The sequence below is a fragment of the Elephas maximus genome, chromosome 2, assembly GCF_024166365.1.
Source record: "Elephas maximus indicus isolate mEleMax1 chromosome 2, mEleMax1 primary haplotype, whole genome shotgun sequence".
Lineage (NCBI taxonomy): Eukaryota > Metazoa > Chordata > Mammalia > Proboscidea > Elephantidae > Elephas > Elephas maximus.
The window spans coordinates 7155505-7178683 of NC_064820.1; the positions used below are offsets into that span (position 1 = coordinate 7155505).

Sequence of the window (23179 nt, forward strand, 5' to 3'; positions counted from 1 at the left end):
GTTCCCCGCTACAACTGAGGACTGCCCTGACAGGGAACACAACAGAGAATCCCTGAGGGAGCAGGAGAGCAGTGGGATGCAGACCCCAAATTCTCATAAGACCAGACTTAATGGTCTAACTGAGACTGGAGGGACCCTGGTGGTCATGGCCTCCAGACCTTCTGTTGCCCCAGGACAGGAACCATTCCCCAAGCCAACTCGTCAGACATGGATTGGACTGGACAATGGGTTGGAGAGGGATGCTGGTGAGGAGTGAGCTTCTTGGATCAGGTGGACACTTGAGACTATGTTGGCATTTCCTGCTTGGAAGGAAGATGAGAGGTTGGAGGGGGTTAGAAGCTGACGAAAAGGACAGGAAAAGAGAGAGTGGAGGGAGAGAGCAGGCTGTCTCATTAGGGGGAGAGTAATTGGGAGTGCGTAGCAAGGTGTATATGGGTTTTTGTGTGAGAGACTGACTTGATTTGTAAACTTTCACTTAAAGCACAATAAAAATTATTTTAAAAAAATTAGAGCAGAACTAAATGAAATAGAAAACAGAAAAACAGTTGAAAGAATTAGCAAGACCAAAAGCTGGTTCTTTGAAAAAATCAACAAAATTAATAAACCATTGGCCAAAATGACAAAAGAAAAACAGGAGAGGAAGCAAAAAACTTGAAAAATAAATGAGAAGGGTGATATTACAACAGACCCAACTGAAATTGAAAGAATCATATCAGATTACTAAGAAAATCTGTGCTCTAACAAATTTGTAAACCTAGAAGAAAAGCAAGAATGCCTAGAAACACACTACCTACCTAAACTAACACAAACAGAGGTAGAAAAACTAAATAGACGTATAACAAAAGAAGAGATCGAAAAGGTAATAAAAAATTCCCAACAAAAAAAAGGCCCTGGCCTGGATGGCTTGACTGCAGAATTCAACCAAACTTTCACAGAAGAGTTACCACCACTACTTAATAAAAAAAAAAAAAAAACTTTTTTTTTTTAAGGTATTTCAGAGCATAGAAAAGGATGGAATACTCCCAAATCCATTCTATGAAGCCAGCATATCCCTGATACCAAAACCAGATAAAGACACCACAAATAAAGAAAATTATAGACCTATATCCCTTAGGAACTTAGATGCAAAAATCCTCAACAAAATTCTAGCCAATAGAATTCAAAAACATATCTAAAAAATAATTCACCATGACCAAGTGGGATTCATACCAGGTATGCAGGGATGGTTTAACATTAGAAAAACAATTAATGCAATCCATCATATAAATAAAACAAAAGACAAGAATCACATGATTTTATCAATTGATGCAGAAAAGGCATTTGACAAAGTTCAACATGCATTCGTGATAAAAACTCTCAGCAAAATAGGAATAGAAGGAAAATTTCTCAACATAATAAAGGGCATTTATACAAAGCTAACAGCCAACATCACCCTAAATGGAGAGAGCCTGAAAGCATTCCCACTGAGATCGGGAACCAGACAAGGATGACCTTTATCACCACTCTTATTCAACATTATGTTGGAGGTCCTAGCCAGAGCAATTAGGCTAGACAAGGAAATAAAGGGCATCCAGATTGGCAAAAAGAAGTAACAGTATCTCTATTTACAGATGACATAACCTTATACACAGAAAACCGTAAGGAATCCTGCAGAAAACTACTGAAACTAATAGAAGAGTTCAGCAGAGTATTGGGATACAAGATAAACATACAAAAATCAGCTGGATTCCTCTATATCAACAAAAAGAACATTGAAGAGGAAATCATCAAATCCATACCATTTACAGTAGCCCCCAAGAAGATAAAATACTTAGGAATAAATCTTAGCAGAGATGTAAAAGACTTATACAAAGAAAACTACAAAACACTTCTGCAAGAAACCAAAAGAGACCTACGTAAGTGGAAAAACATACCTTGCTCATGGATAGGAAGACTTAACATTGTAAAAATGTCTATTCTACCAAAAGCAATCTATACATTTAATGCAATTCTGATCCAAATTCCAATGACATTTTTTCATAAGATGGAGAAACAAATCACCAACTTCATATAGAAGGGAAAGAGGCCCTGGATAAGCAAAGCATTACTGAAAAAAAAAAGAACAAAGTGGAAGGCATTGCCCTACCTGATTTTAGAACCTATTATACTGCCACAGTAGTCAAAACAGCCTGGTACTGGTACAACAGATACATAGACCAATGGAACAGAATTGAGAATCCAGACATAAATCCATCCACATATGAGCATTTGATATTTGACAAAGGACCCAAAACAGTTAAAGGGGGAAAAGATAGTCTTTTTAATAAATGGTGCTGGCATAACCGGATATCCATCTGCAAAAAAATGAAACAAGACGCCTACCTCACTTCATGCACAAAAATGAGCTCAAAATGAATCAAAGACCTAAACATAAAATCTAAAATGATAAAGACCCTAGAAGAAAAAATAGGGACAACGTTAAGAGCCCTAATACATGGCATAAACAGTATACAAAACGTTACTAACAATGCAGAAGAAAAACTAGATAACTGGGAGCTCCTAAAAAATCAAACACCTATGCTCATCCAAAGACTTCACCAAAAGAGTAAAAAGACTACCTACAGACTGGGAAAAAGTTTTTAGCTATGACATTTCTGATCAGCGCCTGAGCTCTAAAATCTATATGATACTGTAAAATCTGAACTACGAAAAGACAAATAACCCAATTAAAAAATGAGCAAAAGATATGAACAGACACTTCACTAAAGAAGACATTCAGGTAGCTAACAGATATATGAGGAAATGTTTATGATCATTAGCCATTAGAGAAATGCAAATCAAAACTACAATGAGATTCCATCTCACTCCAACAAGGCTGGCATTAATCCAAAAAACACAAAACAATAAATGTTGGAGAGGCTGTGGAGAGATTGAAACACTTCTACACTGCTGGTGGGAATGTCATATGGTACAACCACTTTGGAAATCGATTTGGTGCTTCCTTAAAAAGCTAGAAATAGAACTACCATGTGATCCAGCAATCCCATTCCTTGGAATATATCCTAGAGAAATAAAGCCTTTACATGAACAGATATATATGCACCCATGTTCATTGCAGCACTGCTTACAACAGCAAAAAGATGGAAGCTGCCACGGTGCCATCAATGGATGAATAGATAAAAAAAATAATGGTACATCCACACAATGGAATACTACACATCAAAAAAGGACAGTGATGAATCTGTGAAACATTTCATAACATGGAGGAATGTGGAAGGCATTATGCCGAGTGAAATTAGTTAGTTGAAAAAGGACTAATATTGTATAAGACCACTATTATAAGAACTCGAGAAATAGTTTAAACTGAGAAGAAAACATTCTTTCGTGGTTTCGAGAGGGGAGAGGGAGGGAGGGAAGGTGGGAGAGTGGCATTCACTAATTAGTAGATTGGAACTACTTTAGGTAACGGGAAAGACAACACATAATATAGGAGAGCTCAGCACAACTTGACTAAACCAAAAGCAAAGAAGTTTCCTGAATAAACTGAGTGCTTTGAAGGCCAGCATAGCATGGGTGGAGATTTGGGGACCATAGTTTCAGGGGACATCTAAGTCAATTGGCATAATTAAATCTATTATGAAAACATTCTGCATCCCACTTCGGAGAGTGGTGTCTGGGGTCTTAAACACTATCAAGAGGCCATCTAAGATGCATCAATGGGTCTCAACCCACCTGGGCCAAAGGAGAGTGAAGAACACCAAGGACACAATGTAATTATGAGCCTAAGAGACAGAAAGGGCCACATAAACCAGAAACAATATCAGCCTGAGACCAGAAGAACTAGATGGTGCCCGGCTACAACTGATGACTGCCCTGACAGGGAACACAACAGAGAATCCCTGAGGGAGCAGGAGAGCAGTGGGATGTAGACCCCAAATTCTCATAAAAAGACTAGACTTAATGGTCTGACTGAGACTAGAAGGACCCCAAGTGGTCATGGCCCTCAGACCTTCTGTTGGCCCAGGACAGGAACCACTCCCAAAGCCAACTCTTCACACAGGGATTGGACTGGACAATGGGTTGGAGAGGGATGCTGGTGAGGAGTGAGCTTCTTGGAGCAGGCGAACACTTGAGACTATGTTGGCATCTCCTGCCTGGAGGGGAGGTGAGAGGGTAGAGGGGGTTAGAAGCTGGTGAAATGGACACGAAAAGAGAGAGTGGAAGGAGGGAGTGGGGTGTCTCATTAGGGGGAGAACAACTGGGAGTATGTAGCAAGGTTTATATAGGTTTTTGTGTGAGGGACTGACTTGATTTGTAAACTTTCACTTAAAGCACAATAAAAATTAAAAAAAAAAAAAGAAAACCACAAATAAATAAATGGATAATAGTCACAATAATCTCTCTTCCATTACCACCTGCCCTCACACCAAATGACAAAGTGAAGTCCCTTTCAGCTCAAAGACTGTTATGCATTTGGTAATGGGATGACTGGTGTGATAGCCTCATGAGTTTAAGAAGAGACTGGCACAGAGAATAAAACAAGGCCAGCTCTTCCTGGGTGTGGAGAGGACCAAGGGGAGAGGAAAGAGAAGTCAGGGATGTGTGTTGTTGTCATTTTTTTGCTTTGTTTTCATAATCATCTGGTAAGAGTTTTCTAATGAGGAGACCACTAAACATGAAAGTGAGTATCAGCAAGTTGAAGAATGAGAAAATATTTTTAGGAAAACCTATCTTATTTGAAGATAAAGAAGAAGATTTGGAGCTCCAGAATGAAGCTCCAGAATAAGAAACGGGTGGGTGATGTGTGGTCATCAGTGGGGATGTTGAGGGGAGAGTTGGATGATGCAAAGTTCATGTCTGGCTGGAGGGACACTGGCGGAACAGGGCACTCGTGGAAGGGATCCTCGATTTGAAGTAAAATTGTACTCTTTTTAGACATCTGGGTTTTCCAGACTGCTTAAGGAGCAATTGGAGGACCTACGCAGCAGCTTGGCAGAAGAGTCGAGGCTGACATAGGTTGGCAGGTATCCTCTGGACGTGCACGAGAAGCCAGGAGAGTGAGTGGGCTTCACTGGAGAGGACAGTGAGCATCACAGAGGAGGAGATGGGCAAGAGTGCCGGGTGGTCCTGAGTTGTCAAAGATGGGCCAGGATGTTTTTGATGCCCTGGTTCCTGAAGACAGGCTTTGAATACCTAACATAAAGAGGCTAATGAACGGGAAAAACTGAACACCAGACAATGGTCTCTGTCTAATCTCAAGAAATGAACTTCGTACAAAAGTCACTTTTTTCATATCAGGGTAGTCCAATATCATGGAACTGCAGCAATATACTTTGGAATATTCTAGAGTATTTGGTGAGTTCTAGGTCACTCTCGATAACCACGCTACTTCTGTGAACTATTCTCCATGATTGGAACTTAAACTGTTTTCAGCAATCATATTGTTATACACATACTGGTTTTGCTCCTCTAAAGCTAATACAGATTGAATATTTGATAAAGCGTACTAATGATCTGCCTGGAATGATCCATTGCCAAATGCTTTTTCAAAGCAGCTACCTCATTCATCTTAGTTTTCTTGGTTAGCATCTTAGTTATTTAACCTAAAAGAGTAAGTTAACATTGCTTGTAAACATCTTAAAATCCTTTCTGTCTGTTGTTGTTAGGTGTCTTCAAGTTAGTTCCTACTCATAGTGACCCTATGCACAACAGAATGAAACCCTGCCTGGTCCTGCACCATCCTGGCAATTGTTATGCTTGGGCCCATTGTTGTTCAATTCACATTTAAATATGTTTAAATTTAAATTTGTTGTTGTTGTTAGTTGCCATCGAGTCAGTTCTGACTCACAGCGACCCTATGTACAACAGAAAGAGACACTTCCCGGTCCTGTGACATCTTCATGATCCTTGTCATGCTTAAAGCCATTGTTGCAGCCATCATGTCAATCCATCTTGTTGAGGGTCTTCCTATTTTTCGCCGGCCCTCTACTCTGCCAAGCACGATGTCCTTCTCCAGGGACTGACTCCTCCTGATGACATGTTCAAAGTATGTGAGATGTAGTATCGCCATACTTGCTTCTAAGGAGCACTCTGGTTCTACTTCTTCCAAGACAGACTTGTTCATTCTTCTTGTTCATGCTCCATGGTATATTCAATATTCATCGTCAACACCACAATTCAAAGGCATTTATTTCAAAGGTCTTCCTTATTCATCTTCAAGCTTTCACATGTATATTAGGCAACTGAAAACACCACAGCTTGAGTCAGGCACACCTTAGTCTTCAAGGTGACATCTTTGCTTTTTAACACTTTAAGGCGGTCTTTTGCAGCAGATTTGCCCAATGCAAGCCTCTTTAGTTTTCTTGACTGCTGCTTCCGTGGGTGTTGATTGTGGATCTAAGTAAAATGAAATCCTTGACAACTTCAGTCTTTTCTCCATTTATCATGATGTTGCTTATTGGTCCAGTTGTGAGGATTTTTGTTTTCTTTATGTTGAGGTGTAATCCATACTGAAGGCTGTGGTCTTTGATCTTAAGTCCTCTTTACTTTCAGCAAGCAAGGTTGTGCCATCTGCATAACACAGGTTGTTATTAAGTCTCTCTCCAATCCTGATGCCCTGTTCTTCTTCATATAGTCCAGATTTTCAGATTATTTGCTCAGCATACAGATTGAATAGGTATGCTGAAAGAATATAACCCTGAAGCACACCTTTCCTGTCTTTAAACCACGCAGTATTTCTTATTCTGTTCGAGTGATTGCCTCTTGATCTATGTACAGGTTCCTCATGAGGACAATTAAGTGTCCTAGAATTCCCATTCTTCACAATGTTATCCATGATATGTTATGATCCACACAGCCGAATGCCTTTGCATAGTCAATAATACACAGGTAAACATCTTTCTGGTATTGTCTGCTTTCAGCCAGGATCCATCTGACATCAGCAATGATATCTCTGATTCCATGACCTCTTTCGAATCTGGTTTGAATTTCTGGAAGTTCCCTCTCAATGTACTGCTTTGGCTGCTTTTGAATGATCTTCAGTAGAATTTTACTTGCCTATGATATTAATGATATTGTTCAATAATTCCTGCATTCAGTTGAATCACTTTTCTTGGGAATAGGCATGAATGTGGATCTCTTCCAGTCACTTGGGCAGGTAGCTGTCTTCCAAATTTCTTGGCATAGACGAGTGCGCACTTCCAGCCCTGCATCTGTTTAGTGAAGCGTCTCAATTGGTATTATGTCAATTCCTGGAGCCTTGCTTTTTGCCAAAGCTTTCAGTGCAGCTTGAACTTCTTCCTTCAGTACAATTGGTTCCTGATTATATGCTACCTCCTGAAATGGTTGAAAGTTGACAAATTCTTTTTGGTAAAATGACTCTGTATATTCTTTCGATCTTCTTTTGATGCTTCCTATGTCGTCTAATATTTTCCCTGTAGAATCTTTCAATATTGCAACTCGAGGCTTGAATTTTTTCTTCAGTTCTTTCATCTTGAGAAATGCCAAGCATGTTCTTCCCTTTTGGTTTTCTACTTCCAGTTCTTTGCACATTTCATTATAATTCTTTACTTTTATCTTCTCGAGCCACCCTTTGACATCTTCTGTTCAACTCTTTTACTTCATCATTTCTTCCTTTGGCTTTACGTACTTGATGTTCAAGAGCAAGTTTCAGAGTCTCTTCTTACATCTATCAAAGTCTTTTCCTTCTTTTCTGTCTTTTAATGACCTCTTGCTTTCTTCATGTATGATGTCCTTCCACAGCTTTTCTGGTCTTTGGTCATTAGTGTTCAATCCATCAAGTCTATTCTTGAGATGGTGTCTAAATTCAGGCGGGATATGCTTAAAGGGCATACTTTGGATCTTGTGGATTTGTTCTAATTTTCTTCAGTTTCACCTTGAACGTGCATATGAGCAACTAATGGTCTGTCCTGCAGTCAGCCCCTGGCCTTGTTCTGACTGATGATATTGAGCTTTTCTATCGTCTCTTTTCACAGATGTAGTCTATTTGATTCCCGTGTATTCTATCTGGCAAGGTCTACATGTATAGTCGCCATTTATGTTGGTGAAAAAAGGTTTTTGCAATGAAGTCGTTGGTTTGCAAAATTCAATCATTCAATCTCTGGCATCCTTTCTCTCACAATAGCCATATTTTCCAACCACTGATCCTTCTTTGTCTTCAACTTTTGCATTTCAATCACTAGTGATTATCAGTGCATCCTGATTGCATGTTTGATCAATTTCAGGCAGCAGAGGTTGGTAAAAATCTTCAATTTCTTTCTTTGGCCTGAGTGGTTGGTAAGTAAATTTGAATAATAGCTGTATTAACTGGTCTTCCTTGTAGGCATATGGATATTATCCTATCACTGACAGTGTTGTACTTCATGAGATGTCTTGAATTGTTCTTTTTGACGATGAATGCAATGCCATTCCTCTTTAAGTTGTCATTCCAGGCATAGTAGACCATATGATTTTCTGATTCAATATGGCCAATACCAGTGCATTTCAGCTCACTAATGCCTAGGATATTGATGTTTATGGATTCCATTTCATTTTTGAAGATTTCCAATTTTCCTAGATTCATACTTTGTACATTCCATGTTCCAATTATTAATGGATGTTTGTAGCTGTTTCTTCTCATTTTGAGTCATGCCACAGCAGCAAATGAAGGTCCTGAAAGCTTGACTTCATCCACATCATTAAGTTTGACTCGACTTTCAGGAGGCAGCTCTTCCCTAGTCGTCTTTTGAGTGCCTTCCAAACTGGGGGGCTCATCTTCTGGCACTATATCAATGTTCCGCTGCTATTCATAAGGCTTTCACTGGCTAATTCTTTTCAGAAGTAGACTGCTGGGTCATTTTTCCTAGTCTGCCTTAGTCTGGAAGCTCAGTTGAAACCTGCCCAGCATGGGTGACCCTGCTTTTATTTCAATACTGATGGCATAGCCTCCAGCATCACAGCAATAGGCAAGACCCCATGGTGCGACAAACTGACAGATGCATGGGGGAAATTTAAATTTAAATATGTTAAATGCGTCTGTATTCACATTTAAATATATTTAATATATGAGATGTTTGCTTTGGGATTTAAACATAATAAACAAAAAAACCCATAATAGATCAGTAATATTTAGGCAGATATTTATTTTTCAAAAATGAAACTGAATCTGTTGTTGTTGGGTTTAATTCTGACTCATGGCAATCCATGTATTACAGAGTAGAATTGTACTCCATAGGATTTTCTTGGCTGTGATCTTCACAGAAGCAGTTCACCAGTCCTTTCTTCCGTTGCACCACTAGTTGGGTTTGAACTGCTAACCTTTTGTTTGGTAGTTGACTGCAAAGTGTTTGTGCCACCCGGAGACAATTAGTACCACGAAATGATAGGCATATAAAGAGTGAATATGACTACATTGATGATTTGGGGCTAATGTATTTCTGTTTTCATCAGTAGGCTTCTATATTCTGAAAAACCAATGCCACCTCAAATTAAATAAAAATAAATTATTCTTCAGTCTTAAGATTTTTTTTAACTTTTTTAATGAAAAAAAATTTCATTCTCTACTATTTATTAAAATTGCTGTCTTTTATATTTCTCCTTTTCCTCTATCATAGTTCCCCCTATCCAGGGGGTGGGGAAACAGTAGGCCTAAATGTCTATTCCATGGTCTTCAGATGGGTGCTCTGAGGCTTCAACAGTGATATTTAATGCTGGTGTTTTTACACAGTTAAATGGTGTCATGGTTAAATGATGTCAAAATAAATGACTGTAATCAATACTCAGCAAGGAGTGAAAAGATTCAGAGTCATAACCTGTTACATGATGTTTGTGTCTATTAAGTCCAGAAAGGATCAATTATACATCAGAAAAGAGGGAAACAAAAGAGCCCTCTTCCTAATATCAGTATTACATAAATACAGTGGTTTAGCATGGGTGTGGGAATGCACATAAAACATTAATGCGAGACAAGGAAAGATATGTGGGTGGGAAGACTCTAACATCTGGATTGGATCCCGTGAACCTAAGATTGGCTTCTTACCATGTCATGCCCACAAATAGTGCCTTCTGCTGCTGGCATAAATTTAGTCTCACATTTCCTTCCAATTCGATGACACCACAGGGCTTTACAGATGTCCTAGAGGGAAAAATAGGTCATTAAACAGTACAAGTGATTCACATATTTATCGTAAAATATCACTGAAAGGTTTAAGGGGAAAACAGCTGACATAAATTAAAAGCTGATGTCTTCTTAGAAATAGATACAGGTGTCAGAGTGAGAAGTCAGAAAACCCATGTTCTATTTTTGGTTCTATTTAATTTTATCCCTGAAATGTTATTTACTTATATTTATTCATCATAATTTTAACAAAATTATATACATTTTTTTTCTAAATTACAAAGTAAAATATGCTAAATCTAGAAATCTCAGAAAAACATGAAGAATCCAAGAAAAGTTGACATTTCAGAATGTATTCTTAACTCCACCTTTCATTAACCCCTCTACATCTGACTCCTCATTTGAATTAAGAATGATTATGAAACTTACCAGGCTTGTCAATCTACCCATCCTTCCACCTAACCGCATACCCATTCACCCACCCAACCATCCACCCACCCACCCACCCACCCACCACCCATTCATCCATCCATCTGTCCATCCTAAATTCACCACCTCTAAACCTTTGATGAAAGCCTAAAATATGGTAGTCATCTTGCTGAGCAAAATTCCATAAGTGAATATGACCCAAACCCTACACTGTTAAGTTTGGTCTTGCCAAGTAAGAAGATCATGTTGCAAATCACCACATGGTGCACGTGGGAAGAGGTGCCCCAACAGAGGGAAGGACACAATTCAGGGAAAGCTCTTCAGAAGGCTGAAGGGGCTTTGCCTTCAGGACTCCAGGAAGGAGTCAGAGAAGATGTGAGCTAACTCTCGAGAGACAGGCATTTTCAAGGACAAAGGGGACAGCATTCTATGAAAATGGAATAAAGTGTATGCACAAAGAGGGAAGGGAGATGTAAAGGGGACAGGCCCAGCTTATATGGCTAATGTGTAAGTAAAATAAAACCAGGTCTGTGATTTATAAACTATAAAGGCTATCCAAATATGAGGAATTATTTTAACTTTCAAAACTTTTTGAGACCAAATGAAAGTCTCGTTGTTGTTGTGTGCTTTCGAGTCCACTCTGACTCATAGCAACCCTATATGACAGGGTAAAACTGCCCCATTGGGTTCCCAAGGAGCTGCTGGTGGATTTGAACTGTTGATCTTTTGGTTACCAGCTTGAGATCTTAACCACTTGGCCATCAGGGCCCTAGTTAAACTCTTAGAAAAGGGCCACGACTAGGGCTTATACAGTGATGAAACCTACTGAAATGTTGGCTGTAGCTTCAACTGTTCAAGATGAAAACATGTCTTAAACGTGTTTATACGATTGCTCTGAATATTTAGACAGCTGCTGCATTATTTCCCAAAAGATTTAATGGCTGTATCTACTCCTTGGGAAACCCTGGTGGTGTAGTGGTTAAGTGCAACGGTTGCTAACCAAAGGGTCGGCAGTTTGAATCCGCCAGGTGCTCCTTGGAAACTCTATGGGGCGGCTCTACTCTGTCCTACAGGGTCGCTATGAGTTGGAATCGACTCAACGGCACTGGGTTTTTTGGTTTTTATCTACTTGGTGATTTGTATTATAAGAAAACACAACCCAGTAAAGTATTCCAACATGGTTCTGTGTAAAAGATGATGCTTCTCTGCTTTGTGCTTTCATTCTGTATTTCAATGATTTTAAGAATTGCTTCACACAAAGATGTATATTTCAATGACTTTAAGAAATGCTTCACTGGAAGATTTTCTGCTCTGGATGTGTGGTGTGAGCCATCTCATGATGGGTTTTGTTTTTAACCATGGGTCGGCAGTGATTGTAATTTTGGAGCTCTAGTGTCACAGTGGTTTAAGTGTGTGGCTGCTAACCAAAATGTTGGCAGCTCGAATCCACCAGCCACTCCTTGGATACCTTATGCGGAAATTCTACTCTGTACCACAGGGTCACTAGGAGTCGGAATCGACTCGATGGCAATGTTTTTTTTTTTTAATTTTACTTCATAAAACTAGTTCTTAAGTCTTCTCCCTAAATTTAATTAGGAGGTATGGTAGTGCAATGGTTAAGTGCGTGACTGCTACCCAAAAGGTTAGCAGTCAAACTCACCCAGCAGCTCCACAGGACAAAGACCTGGCAATCTGCTCGTATAAAGATTACAGCCTAGAAAACCCTATGTGGCATTTCTACCCCTTCACATGGGGTCACTGTGTGTCAAAACCAATTCAACAGCACCTAACAACAAAAAATTTAATTATTATATATGAAGGCATTTGCTAAAGACACAGCCTCATACTTTTTTTGCTTTTATCTCCCTCACTAATAAATCAGCTTTGGGGAACTTGAAATATTAACAACTTTCAATATTTTAATACTCTTATCGGTTGCTTTTATTTTAAGGTATTCATAATGATGTCTTACAGTAATTGCATCATTGACTTCCAGTTTTCTTAGTGGGTCCATCAGGCTCATTAAGCAGTATGAGGTACATGTGTTGTATTGATAGTGTTTTGCCCGGCTCCACCTTTGCCAGCATGTAACAAGCAATGATTCTCTTTACATAGTTAAAGAGAAACTTCATGGGGATTACTCTGGGTTTGTTCTCCCTCCAACAGGCCTCCATTATGTTAACTGCCATTTAGTATTAGAGGCCTCTGTTCTTGCCCAGAAGGGCATTTAGGATCAGAGCTAAGTGAATGCCTTGTTATGGACTGAGTTGTGTCCCCCCAAAATATGGATGTAAAAAAAGAAATAAATGTGTTGCCATTGAGTCATTTCAATTCATAGCGACCCTATAGGACACAGGAGGACTGCCCCATAGGTGGTGCAGTGGTTAAGAGCTCTGCTGCTAACCAGAAAGTCAGTAGGTAGTTCGAATCCACCAGAAACCCTATGGAGCAATTCTACTCTGTTCTATGGGGTTGCTATAAGTTGGAATTGACTCAGTGGCAATGGGTTTTGGTTTTGGAATCTTTACCAAAGCAGTCTGCCAGATCTTTTCTCCTACAGAGTGGCTGGTGGGTTCAAACTGCTCATCTTTCAGTTAGCAGCTGAGCACTTAACCATTGCACCACCAGGGCTCTCCATGGGTGTAACTGTCTGCCATTTAATATAAAAGCAGCACTCTTTCCTGGATAAACAAAAATATTCTAGTATTTCCAATAGTTGGATTATAGTAAAATGAAAATTAAACCACAATTAAACAACTCAAACCCAGTTGCTTTCCTTTGCTTTAATCATGCGTTGACTTAGCCGCTAACTGCTTGACATGATGTGCAGTTCTTGTATGAGCTCAGTATGGGTATAGGTCAGCACATCCTTAATGAAACTTCAAGGTCATCTTGCAATTACGGGAACAAAAACCAGAAAACCAAACCCATTGCTGTTGAGTTGATTCTGACTCATAGTGACCCTATAGGACAGAGGAGAACTGCCGTGTAGGGTTCCCAAGGAGCCTGGTGGATTAGAACTGCTGACCTTTTCACTAGCAGCTGTAGCTCTTAACTACTATGCCACCAGGGTTTCCTAATAGGAACAAAGACCCTATTAAATCGTTGCTGTAAAGTCAGGGAGATGGAATGTAAGACTTGCTCAGCCAGTAGGAAGTCCCAATTGTAGCACACATACCTGAATACTAAGGTGATCATATGTAAAAGTAATTGTGTCAGCTTACTTTTCAGACTCCAGGATCAGGTCAGTAGGCAATGCTGATGAAGACATAATGTGTGTAGTAACTAACACTTAATTGAAGAAGAAAAAAGTTAAATTCCCTGTAAAGAGTTCTTGTTTTCATCTTTGCTGCTAAGGAAACCTATCTTTAAAGAAGGCTCTTACCTGCTAAGAGTCCATTAACATTCCCATTAACTCAAAATGTAAGAGTTATGGGCAAAAAGACCAATTTCAGTAACACTGAATCAGTGAAGCACAACACCCCGAATAAAAATGTTTTCAGACGACGGGTTGGAAATACGTTAGTGGTATTTCAACATTGTGAATAATGGGCCATGAGATTCACTTTCCTCAGAACGTCTGCATTAGCCTTTCCAAAAATACAAAATAAGAAAGAAACTAGGAATGAAATTAGAAGGGAATATGTGATCTGTTGTAATTGTCTGGTTTTCAAGCAGTGAGATGCCAATTTATAGCTAATTCCAATTATCACTATATAAGACCTCAGTGGGCACAGAAACCTATTGCCAGGTAAGTGTGTGAACTTATGCACACACTTGTAAGTGTACATATACGCCAAATACATGTTCATTTTTCCAACAGAACAATATACATGCACTTGCGTTATCTATTAACTTTTCAAATAAAACTGATATGGTATTTAAAAGAGGTCCATTGTTTTCTAAAATATCATCAGTTCATCTGTCACCTTGCCTAAGAAATCTGTTATAAGTGACTCTTACATGCCAGTTGCTAGTCTAAGCACTAGGTAATTTTTTTTTAATTTATTTTAGTCTTTGATATTTTTACATTAGAAAACTCCATGATCTTTACATTTCATCCTAATAAAACAGAACCCTTTTCATAAAACTTCAGTAGACTTCCACTAAAAAAAAAAAAAAATTTATAGTTGGAAGCATCCTGCAATGCTTCAAGCCACACAAAATAAAGAGGCCCTAAGGGCCACACCGTATCTCATTTTGAGATTTTGTATGTTAAGAGATTCTGGCCACACAGATAGAATTTAACTTATAAATAGAAAATACATAGAAGTTATTTATGTCGATGAGCGTCATCACATCATAGGAAATTATCTCCTATTATTTGATTTTAATAGATGCAGTTATTTCAACATATAGTTCCTCCACTGTCCATGAGGAAATGACTGATACCAGGCTTACTTTTCAGCCCAAAACAACTATAAAACTCTACAAAAAAATATGAAAAAATTTTTTTAGATCTTTAATAACGTGCAGCACTGGAACGTGATCCTCAAGAAAAGGGAAACACAAAAGGTGAGGACCACATTTGCCCAGCTCTCTGCCTGGAAGCACTTTCCAAGCCCTCCACCCTGTGTGTGTGGGGCGGGGAGCCCAGGCAGAGAGCAGCAGCCATACGCAGTGGAGGGGGCAGAGATCACAGGTAGAAAATGCTAAGTCAGTTGGAATGTGTGGAGCAGGACTAGACAACAAGAAGCTGCCCTTAGTGCGTACATGTGGAGGAGAGGGGACAGTGTGTGTCCACATGAGGATTTCCTGCAGGTCCTCAACTGAGGTGTGAGTGTCATACACAGGATGAAATTCCATGGTCTACCAGAGGGTAGCAGCTGCGGGCTGAGAGCTGATACGGGCTAGAAGACAGAAGTTGCACAGCACTGGGAAGCAATAGCATTCTAACACACGTAGAGTGGAGAAACCTCAGTGAACATCCTAGGAAACCAGTGGAGAGCATAGAAGGCCATGCCTTGGGAGAAAGTGCCACACACTACAGTACAGGCTATGTCCTCGGCTAAAGATGATTTGAAATATATGAGCCCTAACAAGTTTTTTAACAAGAAGTATTACAAAGCCCGAGAGGATCAAAAGAATCCACTGGTAATTTAACTCCCTGTGAGAAAAAATGTTAATGGCTTTAAATGGAAGGCAACATGATGTAGACTCCCTACAATATTTTAGACAAAATATGCTTCGTGCATTAAGAAATTCCTAAAAATGCAAATGAACTGAAAAATGTTACCCACAATAATAGTCCATTAAGAGACCTCATGATTACCTAGATTTAGAATTAGAAGATAAAAACTTTAGGAACAGCTATTATAAATATATTCCAGGACAAAAAGGAAAACATAGGCATAATGAGTGAACAAAGGCGAAACTTCAGAAGAGAAATATAAATTATGAAAAAGAATCAAATGGTAATACTAGAACTGAAAAATGCAGTAAATGAATGTGTAGTTGAAATGTTTCAACTGCGTTGTCAAAACAGAATATTCAAAATAATAGAAGGGACTGGTGAACTTGAAGACAGATAACAGAAAATGTCCAGTCTAAAGAAAATGATAAACAGATTGATTAAAAAACAAACAGAGCCTTAGTGGCCTGTGGGTGTAATTGCAAGCAGTATAACACATGAGTAATTGGAATTATAAAAGGAGAAAAGAAAGATGGAACAGAAAGTATATTTCAAGAAATAATGGCTAAAACTACCCAAATTAAAAAAAAAACAAGACAAAACAAAACAAAAATTGACTTAAAGTTATGGATTGAACTGTGTCCACCAAAATATGTTATAAATCCTAACCTCTACGCCTAAGGTTATAATTCCATTTGAGAATGGGTTGTCTTTGTTATGTTAATGAGGCAGAATTAGTGTAGGGTGCTTCTTGAATCAATCTCTTTTTTCTGTATTTGTTCTTTTTTTTTTTTTTAATTGTACTTTAGATGAGGGCAGAACACACTAGCTTCTCAAAAAACAGTACATACATTGTTTCATGACATTGGTTACCAACCCCATAACATGTCAACATTCTCCCTTCTCAACCTTTTGTTCCCTATTACAAGCTTTCCTGTCCCCTCCTGCCTTCTAGTCCTCGGCCCTGGGCTGTTGTGCCCATTTAGCTTCCTTTTGTTTTATGGGCCTTCTAATCTTTGGCTGAAGGGTGAACCTCAGGAGTGACTTCATTACTGAGCTAAAAGGGTGTCCAGAGGCCATACTCTCAGGGTTTCTCTAGTCTCTGTCAGGCCCGTTAGTCTGGTCTTTTTTGTGAGTTAGAATTTTGTTATACATTTTACTCCAGCTCTGTCTGGGGACCCTATATTGTGACCCTGTCAGAGTAGTCAGTGGTGGTAGCCGGCCACCGTCTGGTTGTGCTGGAGTCAGTTTGGTGGAGGCTGTGGTAGTTGTGGTCCATCATTCCTTTGGACTAATCTTTCCCTTGTGTCTTTGGTTTTCTTCATTCTCCCTTGCTCCTGACAGGGTGAGACCAGTGGAGTATCCTAGGTGGCTGATCAAAACTTTTAAGACCAAAGTAGAATACAGAACATTTTGTTTATAAAACTGTTATGCCAATTGAGCTAGATGTTCCTCAAGACCATGGTCCCCAAAGCCCCTAGCCCAGTAATCCAGTCCCTCAGGGAATTTGGGTGTGTCTATGGAGCTTACATCTGGGTTCTTGATTCTGTTCCACTGGTCAACGTATCTGTCATTGTACCAGTGCCAGGCTGTTTTGACTACTGTAGCTGTATAGTAGGTTCTGAGGTTAGGTAGTGCGAGTCTGGCACCTCTTTGCTTTCTATATAAAGTTAATTATTAGTTCTTCCATCTCTTTAAAGAGTGTTGTTGGTATTTGAATTGGGATTGTATTGCATTTGTACATTGCTTTGGGTAGAATTGTCATTTTCACAATGTTGAATCTACCTATTCATGAACATGGTATGTTTTTCCGTTTATGTAGGCCTTTTTTGGTTTCTTGGAGTAGAGTTTTGTAGTTTTCTTTGTATAGGTCTTTTACATTCCTGGTTAGATTTATTCCTAAGTAGTTTATTTTTTTTTAGGGGCTATATTGTTTTCCTGATTTCCTTTTCATCATTCTCTTTATTGGTGTATAGGAATCCAACTGATTTTTGTGTTTATCTTGTATCTTGCTACTCTGATAAATCTTTCTATTAGTTCCAGTAGTTTTCTTATGGAGTCTTTTGGGTTTTCTATGTATAGTATATCATTTGCAAATAGGGACAGTTTTACTTCTTTGTTACCATTTGCATGCCCTTTATTTATTTTTCTTGCCTTATTACTCTAGCTAGGACTTCCAGCACAATGTTAAACAGGAGTGATGATAAAACACATTCTTGTCTTGTTCCTGTTCTCTAGGGGAACGTTTTCAGCTTCTCTCCATTAACAATGATGTAGGCTGTTTATTTTGTATAGATGCCCTTTATTATGTTGAGGAATTTCCCTTCTATACCTATTTTATTGAGAGTTTTTATCTGGAATGGGTATTGGACTTTGTCAAACGCCTTTTCTGCATTGATTGAGATGATCATGTGATTCTTTTCTTTCCTTTTATTTATGTGGTAGATTACATTGATTGATTTTCTAAAGTTGAAATATCCTTACATACCTTGTATGAGTCCTACTTGGTTGTGGTGTATTATTTTTTTTTATAGGATGCTGAATTCTATTGGCTAGAATTTTGTTGAGAATTTTTTTGCATGTATATTCATGAGAGATACTGGCCTGTAATATTATTACTATTATTATTTTTTGGTGGTGTCTTTGCCTGGTTTTGGTGTCAGGGTTATTCTGGCTTCATAGAATAAATTTGGAAGTGTCCCTTCCTTTTCTATGTTCTGAAATAGTTTGAGTAGTACTGCTGTAATCTCTTCTCTGAATGTTTGGTAGAATTATCTAGTGAAGCCATTTGGGCTAGGGCTTTTGTTGTTGTTGTTTTATTTTAATTACCTTTTCAATTTCTTTTCTTGCTATGGGTCTGTTCAGGTTTTCAACATCATTTTTTGTTAATTTGGGTTGGTAGTGTGTTTCCTGAAATTTGTCCATTTTCTCTAGGTTTTCAAATGTGTTGGAGTATAGTTTTTCATAGTACTCTGTTATGATCTTTTTTATGTCAGATGGGTCTGTTGTAATGTCCCCCATTTCATTTCTTATTTGGGTTATTTTTGTCCTCTCCTGTTTTTTCTTTTGTCAGTTTGGCCAGTAGTTTGTTAATTTTGTTGATCCTTTCAAAGAACCAACTTTTGGTTTTGTCGATTCTTTCTACTGTTTTTCTAGTCTCTATTTCATTTATTTCTGCTCTGATCTTTATTATTTCCTTTCTTCTGGTGGCTTCTTTTGCTGTTTTCTTTCTATTTGTTTGAGTTGTGTAGCTAATGTTTTGGCTTTGTCCCTTTCTTCTTTTTTGATGTGTGCATCTCTTACTATGAATTGACCACTGAGCATTGCCTTTGCTGTGTCCCAAAGGTTTGGTATGATGTGTTTTCATTTTTGTTTGATTTTAGGAATTTTTTTTTTAATTCCATCTTTGATTTATTCTATTACCCAGTGGTTTTTAAGCAGGGTGTTGTCAGTTTCTATGCATTTTTTTTTCCTTGTCTTCCTGTTGTTAATTTCTACTTTGATGGTGTTATGATCAGAGAAGATACTTTGTATTATCTCAGTATTTTGGATTTTGTTCAGGGTTGTTTTGTGGCTTAAGATGTTGTCTATTCTGGAGAATGTTCTGTGTGTGTTGGAAAAGAATGTATACTTTGCAGCTGTTGAGTGAAGTGTTCTATATATGTCTGTGAGGTCAAGTTGGATGATTGGGGCCTTTAGATCTTCTGTATCTTTGTTGAGTTCCTTTCTAGATGTTCTGTCCTTTACCGAGAGTGGTGTGTTGAAGCCTCCTACTATTATTGTGGAACTGTCAATTTCTCTTTTCAGTGCTGTTAAAATTTGTTCTGTGTATTTTGGAGCCCTGTCTTTGAGTGCATAGATATTTGTTATGGCTATGTCTTCATGATGGATTGTCCTTTTAATCATTATATAATGCCCTTCTTTGTCTTTTATGATAGATTTTGTTTTAAAGTCTATTTTATCTGAGATTAGTATTGTCATTCCTGCTTTTTTTTTATATATATATATACATTTTTTCTCCCCTCCCTTGATTTTTAATAAATTTACACCTTTGTTTTTAAGGTGTGTCTCTTGTAAACAGCATATTGATGGATTCTGTTTTTTATTTATTCTGTCACTCTCCAAATCTTTATGGGTGCATGTAGGCTATTGATACAAAAAACTAAACCTGTTGCTATTGAGTCGATTCTGACTCTTAGTGACCTTATAGGACAGAGGGTTTCCAAGGATGCCTGCTGGATTCGAACTGCTGACCTTTTGCTTAGCAGCCGTAGTTCTTAACCACCATGCCACCAGGGTTTCCAGTTATTGATAGGTGCGAGTTCATTGCTGTTGTTATTTTGTAGTGCTTTTTTTTTTTTTTGTGGTGTCAATATTTTCTTTTTTCCTCTTACTCTTCTGTGCTGAATTCCTTTTGTTTGTGGGTTTTTTTTTTCCCTTGTTTTCTGTAGATTTTGTGTTTACTAAGACTTTATGTTTTCTTCTTTATTTTGATGAGTAAGTTTGTTAACTTTCTTTGTTGTTACCTTGTCATTTACCCATATCTTCCTAAGTTTGAACTAGTCTTTTATTGCTTCGTATCCCATTGCCTTCCTCTCCATTAGAAAGTTCTATACCTACACAGTTTGTTCCCTCTTTTATTATTCTGATGTTGTTGTCATTTACAGATTAATCTCTCTGGTTCCCTGCTATTAATCTTTTAGCTTTGGTTAATTCTTGAATGTTCATTTCCTAGGTTTGTATTTAGGTGGTGTGGTCTTGTGTCCTAGATTCAGGGTGTCATCTGATGTTGCTTGTTCTCAAAGCAAAAGATTCCCTTTAATAATTCTTGTACGTTTGGCTTTTACATATTTTCTTAATTTCTGTTTATCTGGAAATGTCCTGATTTCACCATCATATTTGAATGAGAGTTTTGCAGGATATATTATTCTGGGTTAGCATTTTTTTCTTTCAAGGTTTTGTATATGTCATTCCATTGCCTTCTTGCCTGCATGGTTTCTGCTGAGTAATCAGAGTTTAGTCTTATTGTTTCTCCACTGTATGTGACTTTTTGTTTTTCTTGAGCAGCTCTCAGGATTCTTCTTTGTGTATGGTTTTAGGAAGTGTGATTATGATATGCCTGGGTGATTTTCTTTTGGGGTCTATCTTATATGGGGCTAATTGAGCTTCTTGGATGGTCAACTTTTCATTTTTCATGACATTAGGAAAGTTTTCTGTCAGCTATTCTTCAATGATCATTTCTGTGCTTTCCATTTTTTATACCTGTTTTGGAACTCTAATCACTCAAAAATTTTTGCTTTTGATTGTATCCCCCATCATTCTCAGGGTTTCTTTATTTTTCTTCATTTTTTTTCTTCAAACAAAGTGGTATGCAAGGATTTGTCCCCAATTTCACTGATCCTGTCTTCCATTGTTTCAGACTGCTTCTCAGACCTTCTATGGCACTGTCCGTTTCTGAAATCTTGTTGTTTATCTTTTGGATTTCTAATTGTTGTTTTTGTATGATTTCTATTTGTGAATTTGTTTTGGCATTTTGTACCTGTATTATTTTCCTGAATTCTGCCATTGTTTTGTCTGTCTTTTCCATGATTTTGTCTGCCTTTTCCCTGATTTTTGTCTATGTTTTCCTCATTTTTGCCAGCTTTTTTCTTCAACTCTTGGATAGCTCTGAATATTAGAGATTTGAATTCCGTATCAAATAGTTCCAGTGACTTTTCTTCTACTGGAAAGTCATCTGGTGTTTTATTTTTGACACCTACTGGAACCATGCTGTTCTATTTTTTTTTTTTTTTGTATGTTTTGATATTGTTTGCTGTTTTGGGGACATTCAGTAGGTATTTTCTTAATTTATTGATTGTAGATTTGTTTGTTTTATCCTGATTTTTTGTTTTATTTGGTTATGTCTGAGCAGATGGGCTGGGCATTCTTTGTTGTTTGCTCCTCTGTGGGCACAATATTTCTCATTACATTGTCCAATGGGCAGGGTAAGTTGATCAGCTATGATGCAGTAGGGCAGCTCCATCAGGTGCTCTGTCTCCTAGGAGCTCCGTGAGGCTGCTTTCCTGTACTCCCCATCCACTGATCTCCAACAGGAGTCCAAGATGTTGAATCCGTGCTGCATTAGCTGATAGGGGACCTCCATTCCGTATCTCTCCTCACTGTATTTCTCTGCCAGCTTCTTATTCCATTTGGTGCTTGGTTGAGTTCCTTATCTCTTCATTTGATGCTCAGGGTTCCAGGATTGATGTTTGTCTCAATTTTACTTAGTTTTTTGGGTCTTTGTTGTGGGGCTACAGTGTGGTGCTTCTGTCTACAGCATCATGTTGTCTCTGCCTCCTGACATTCTGGTGCCTTCTTTCTTGAGCAGTCCCCCTTGCAGGCAAAAACTGCTGCCTTCCAACTTGAAGGGGACCCCTGGAGCCAGTCAAGAGTCCCCACATGCAGAGAGCCACTGGATGGATACCATCATGGTGCAATGGGCCCCAGAGCCTGAGCAAAGGACTTGAATCGATCTCTTTTGAGATTTAAAGAATATTAAGTACAAGCTAGCAAGCAGAGATGGGGGAAGACACTTGTCAAAAAAAATTTTTTTTTTTTTCACTTGAAAATCACCTAGGAGCAGAAGCTCAGAAGAGGCAAGGACCTCCCTCTAGAGCAGACAGAGAGAGAAAGCATTCCAACAGAATTTGCACTGTGAAATTTGGACTTCTACCTTCCAAACAATTTGTGCAGTCTGAAATTGATCAACCATGCAATTAGGATGCATTGATAATTACTGGTGATTGGAATGTGAAAGCTGGAAACGAAGAGGTAGAATCTGTAGTAGGAAAATATGGCATTGGTGATACCAATGACATCAGATGTGAAATGACAGAATTTTGAAAGACCAATGACTTATTCATTGCAAATAACTTTTTCAGCAACATAAAGGGCCTGAAAATCTACTTCCAAAAAAATTGGCCAGTGAAAACTTTCTGAATATCAGTGGAACATTGTCTGATATAATGCCAGAACATGAGCCCACCATTTGGAAGGCACACAAAGCATGACTAGGAAATCGTTGCCTCCTCAAAGTAGAGCTGACCTTAATGAAATGGACGGAGTAAAGCTTTTGGGTCCTTCATATGCTGATGTGGTATGATTCAAAATGAAAAGAAACAACTGCGACTATCCATTCACAGTCGTAATGTGGAATGTATTAAGTATGAATCTAGGAAAATTGGAAGTCATCAAAAATGAAATGGAACACATAAAGATGGATATCTTAGGTATGAGTGAGCTGAAATGGACTGATATTGGCCATTTTGAATCAGTCAAGCATATGATCTAATATGCCAGGAATGACAAATTGAAGAGAAATGGCATCACATTCATTGTCAAAAAGAACAATTTAAGATCTATCCTGAAGTACAAGGGTATCAGTAATAGGTTAATATCCATACGTCTACAATGAAAAACAGTTAATACGACTGTCATGGATTGAACTGTGTCCCCCGCAAAATATCTGTCAACTTAGCTGGGCCATG

General features: G+C 38.4%; 1 protein-coding gene across 1 annotated transcript in view; it reads right to left on the reverse strand.

The window, feature by feature from the left end:
* Positions 1 to 23179, reverse strand: part of ADAMTS16 (ADAM metallopeptidase with thrombospondin type 1 motif 16) — a 290702-nt gene that overhangs the window by 127903 nt on the left and 139620 nt on the right. The window contains exon 11 of the mRNA XM_049858762.1: positions 10016 to 10111. Coding sequence (XP_049714719.1) covers positions 10016 to 10111 — 96 coding nt within the window. The remainder of the gene's footprint in view (positions 1 to 10015; positions 10112 to 23179) is intronic.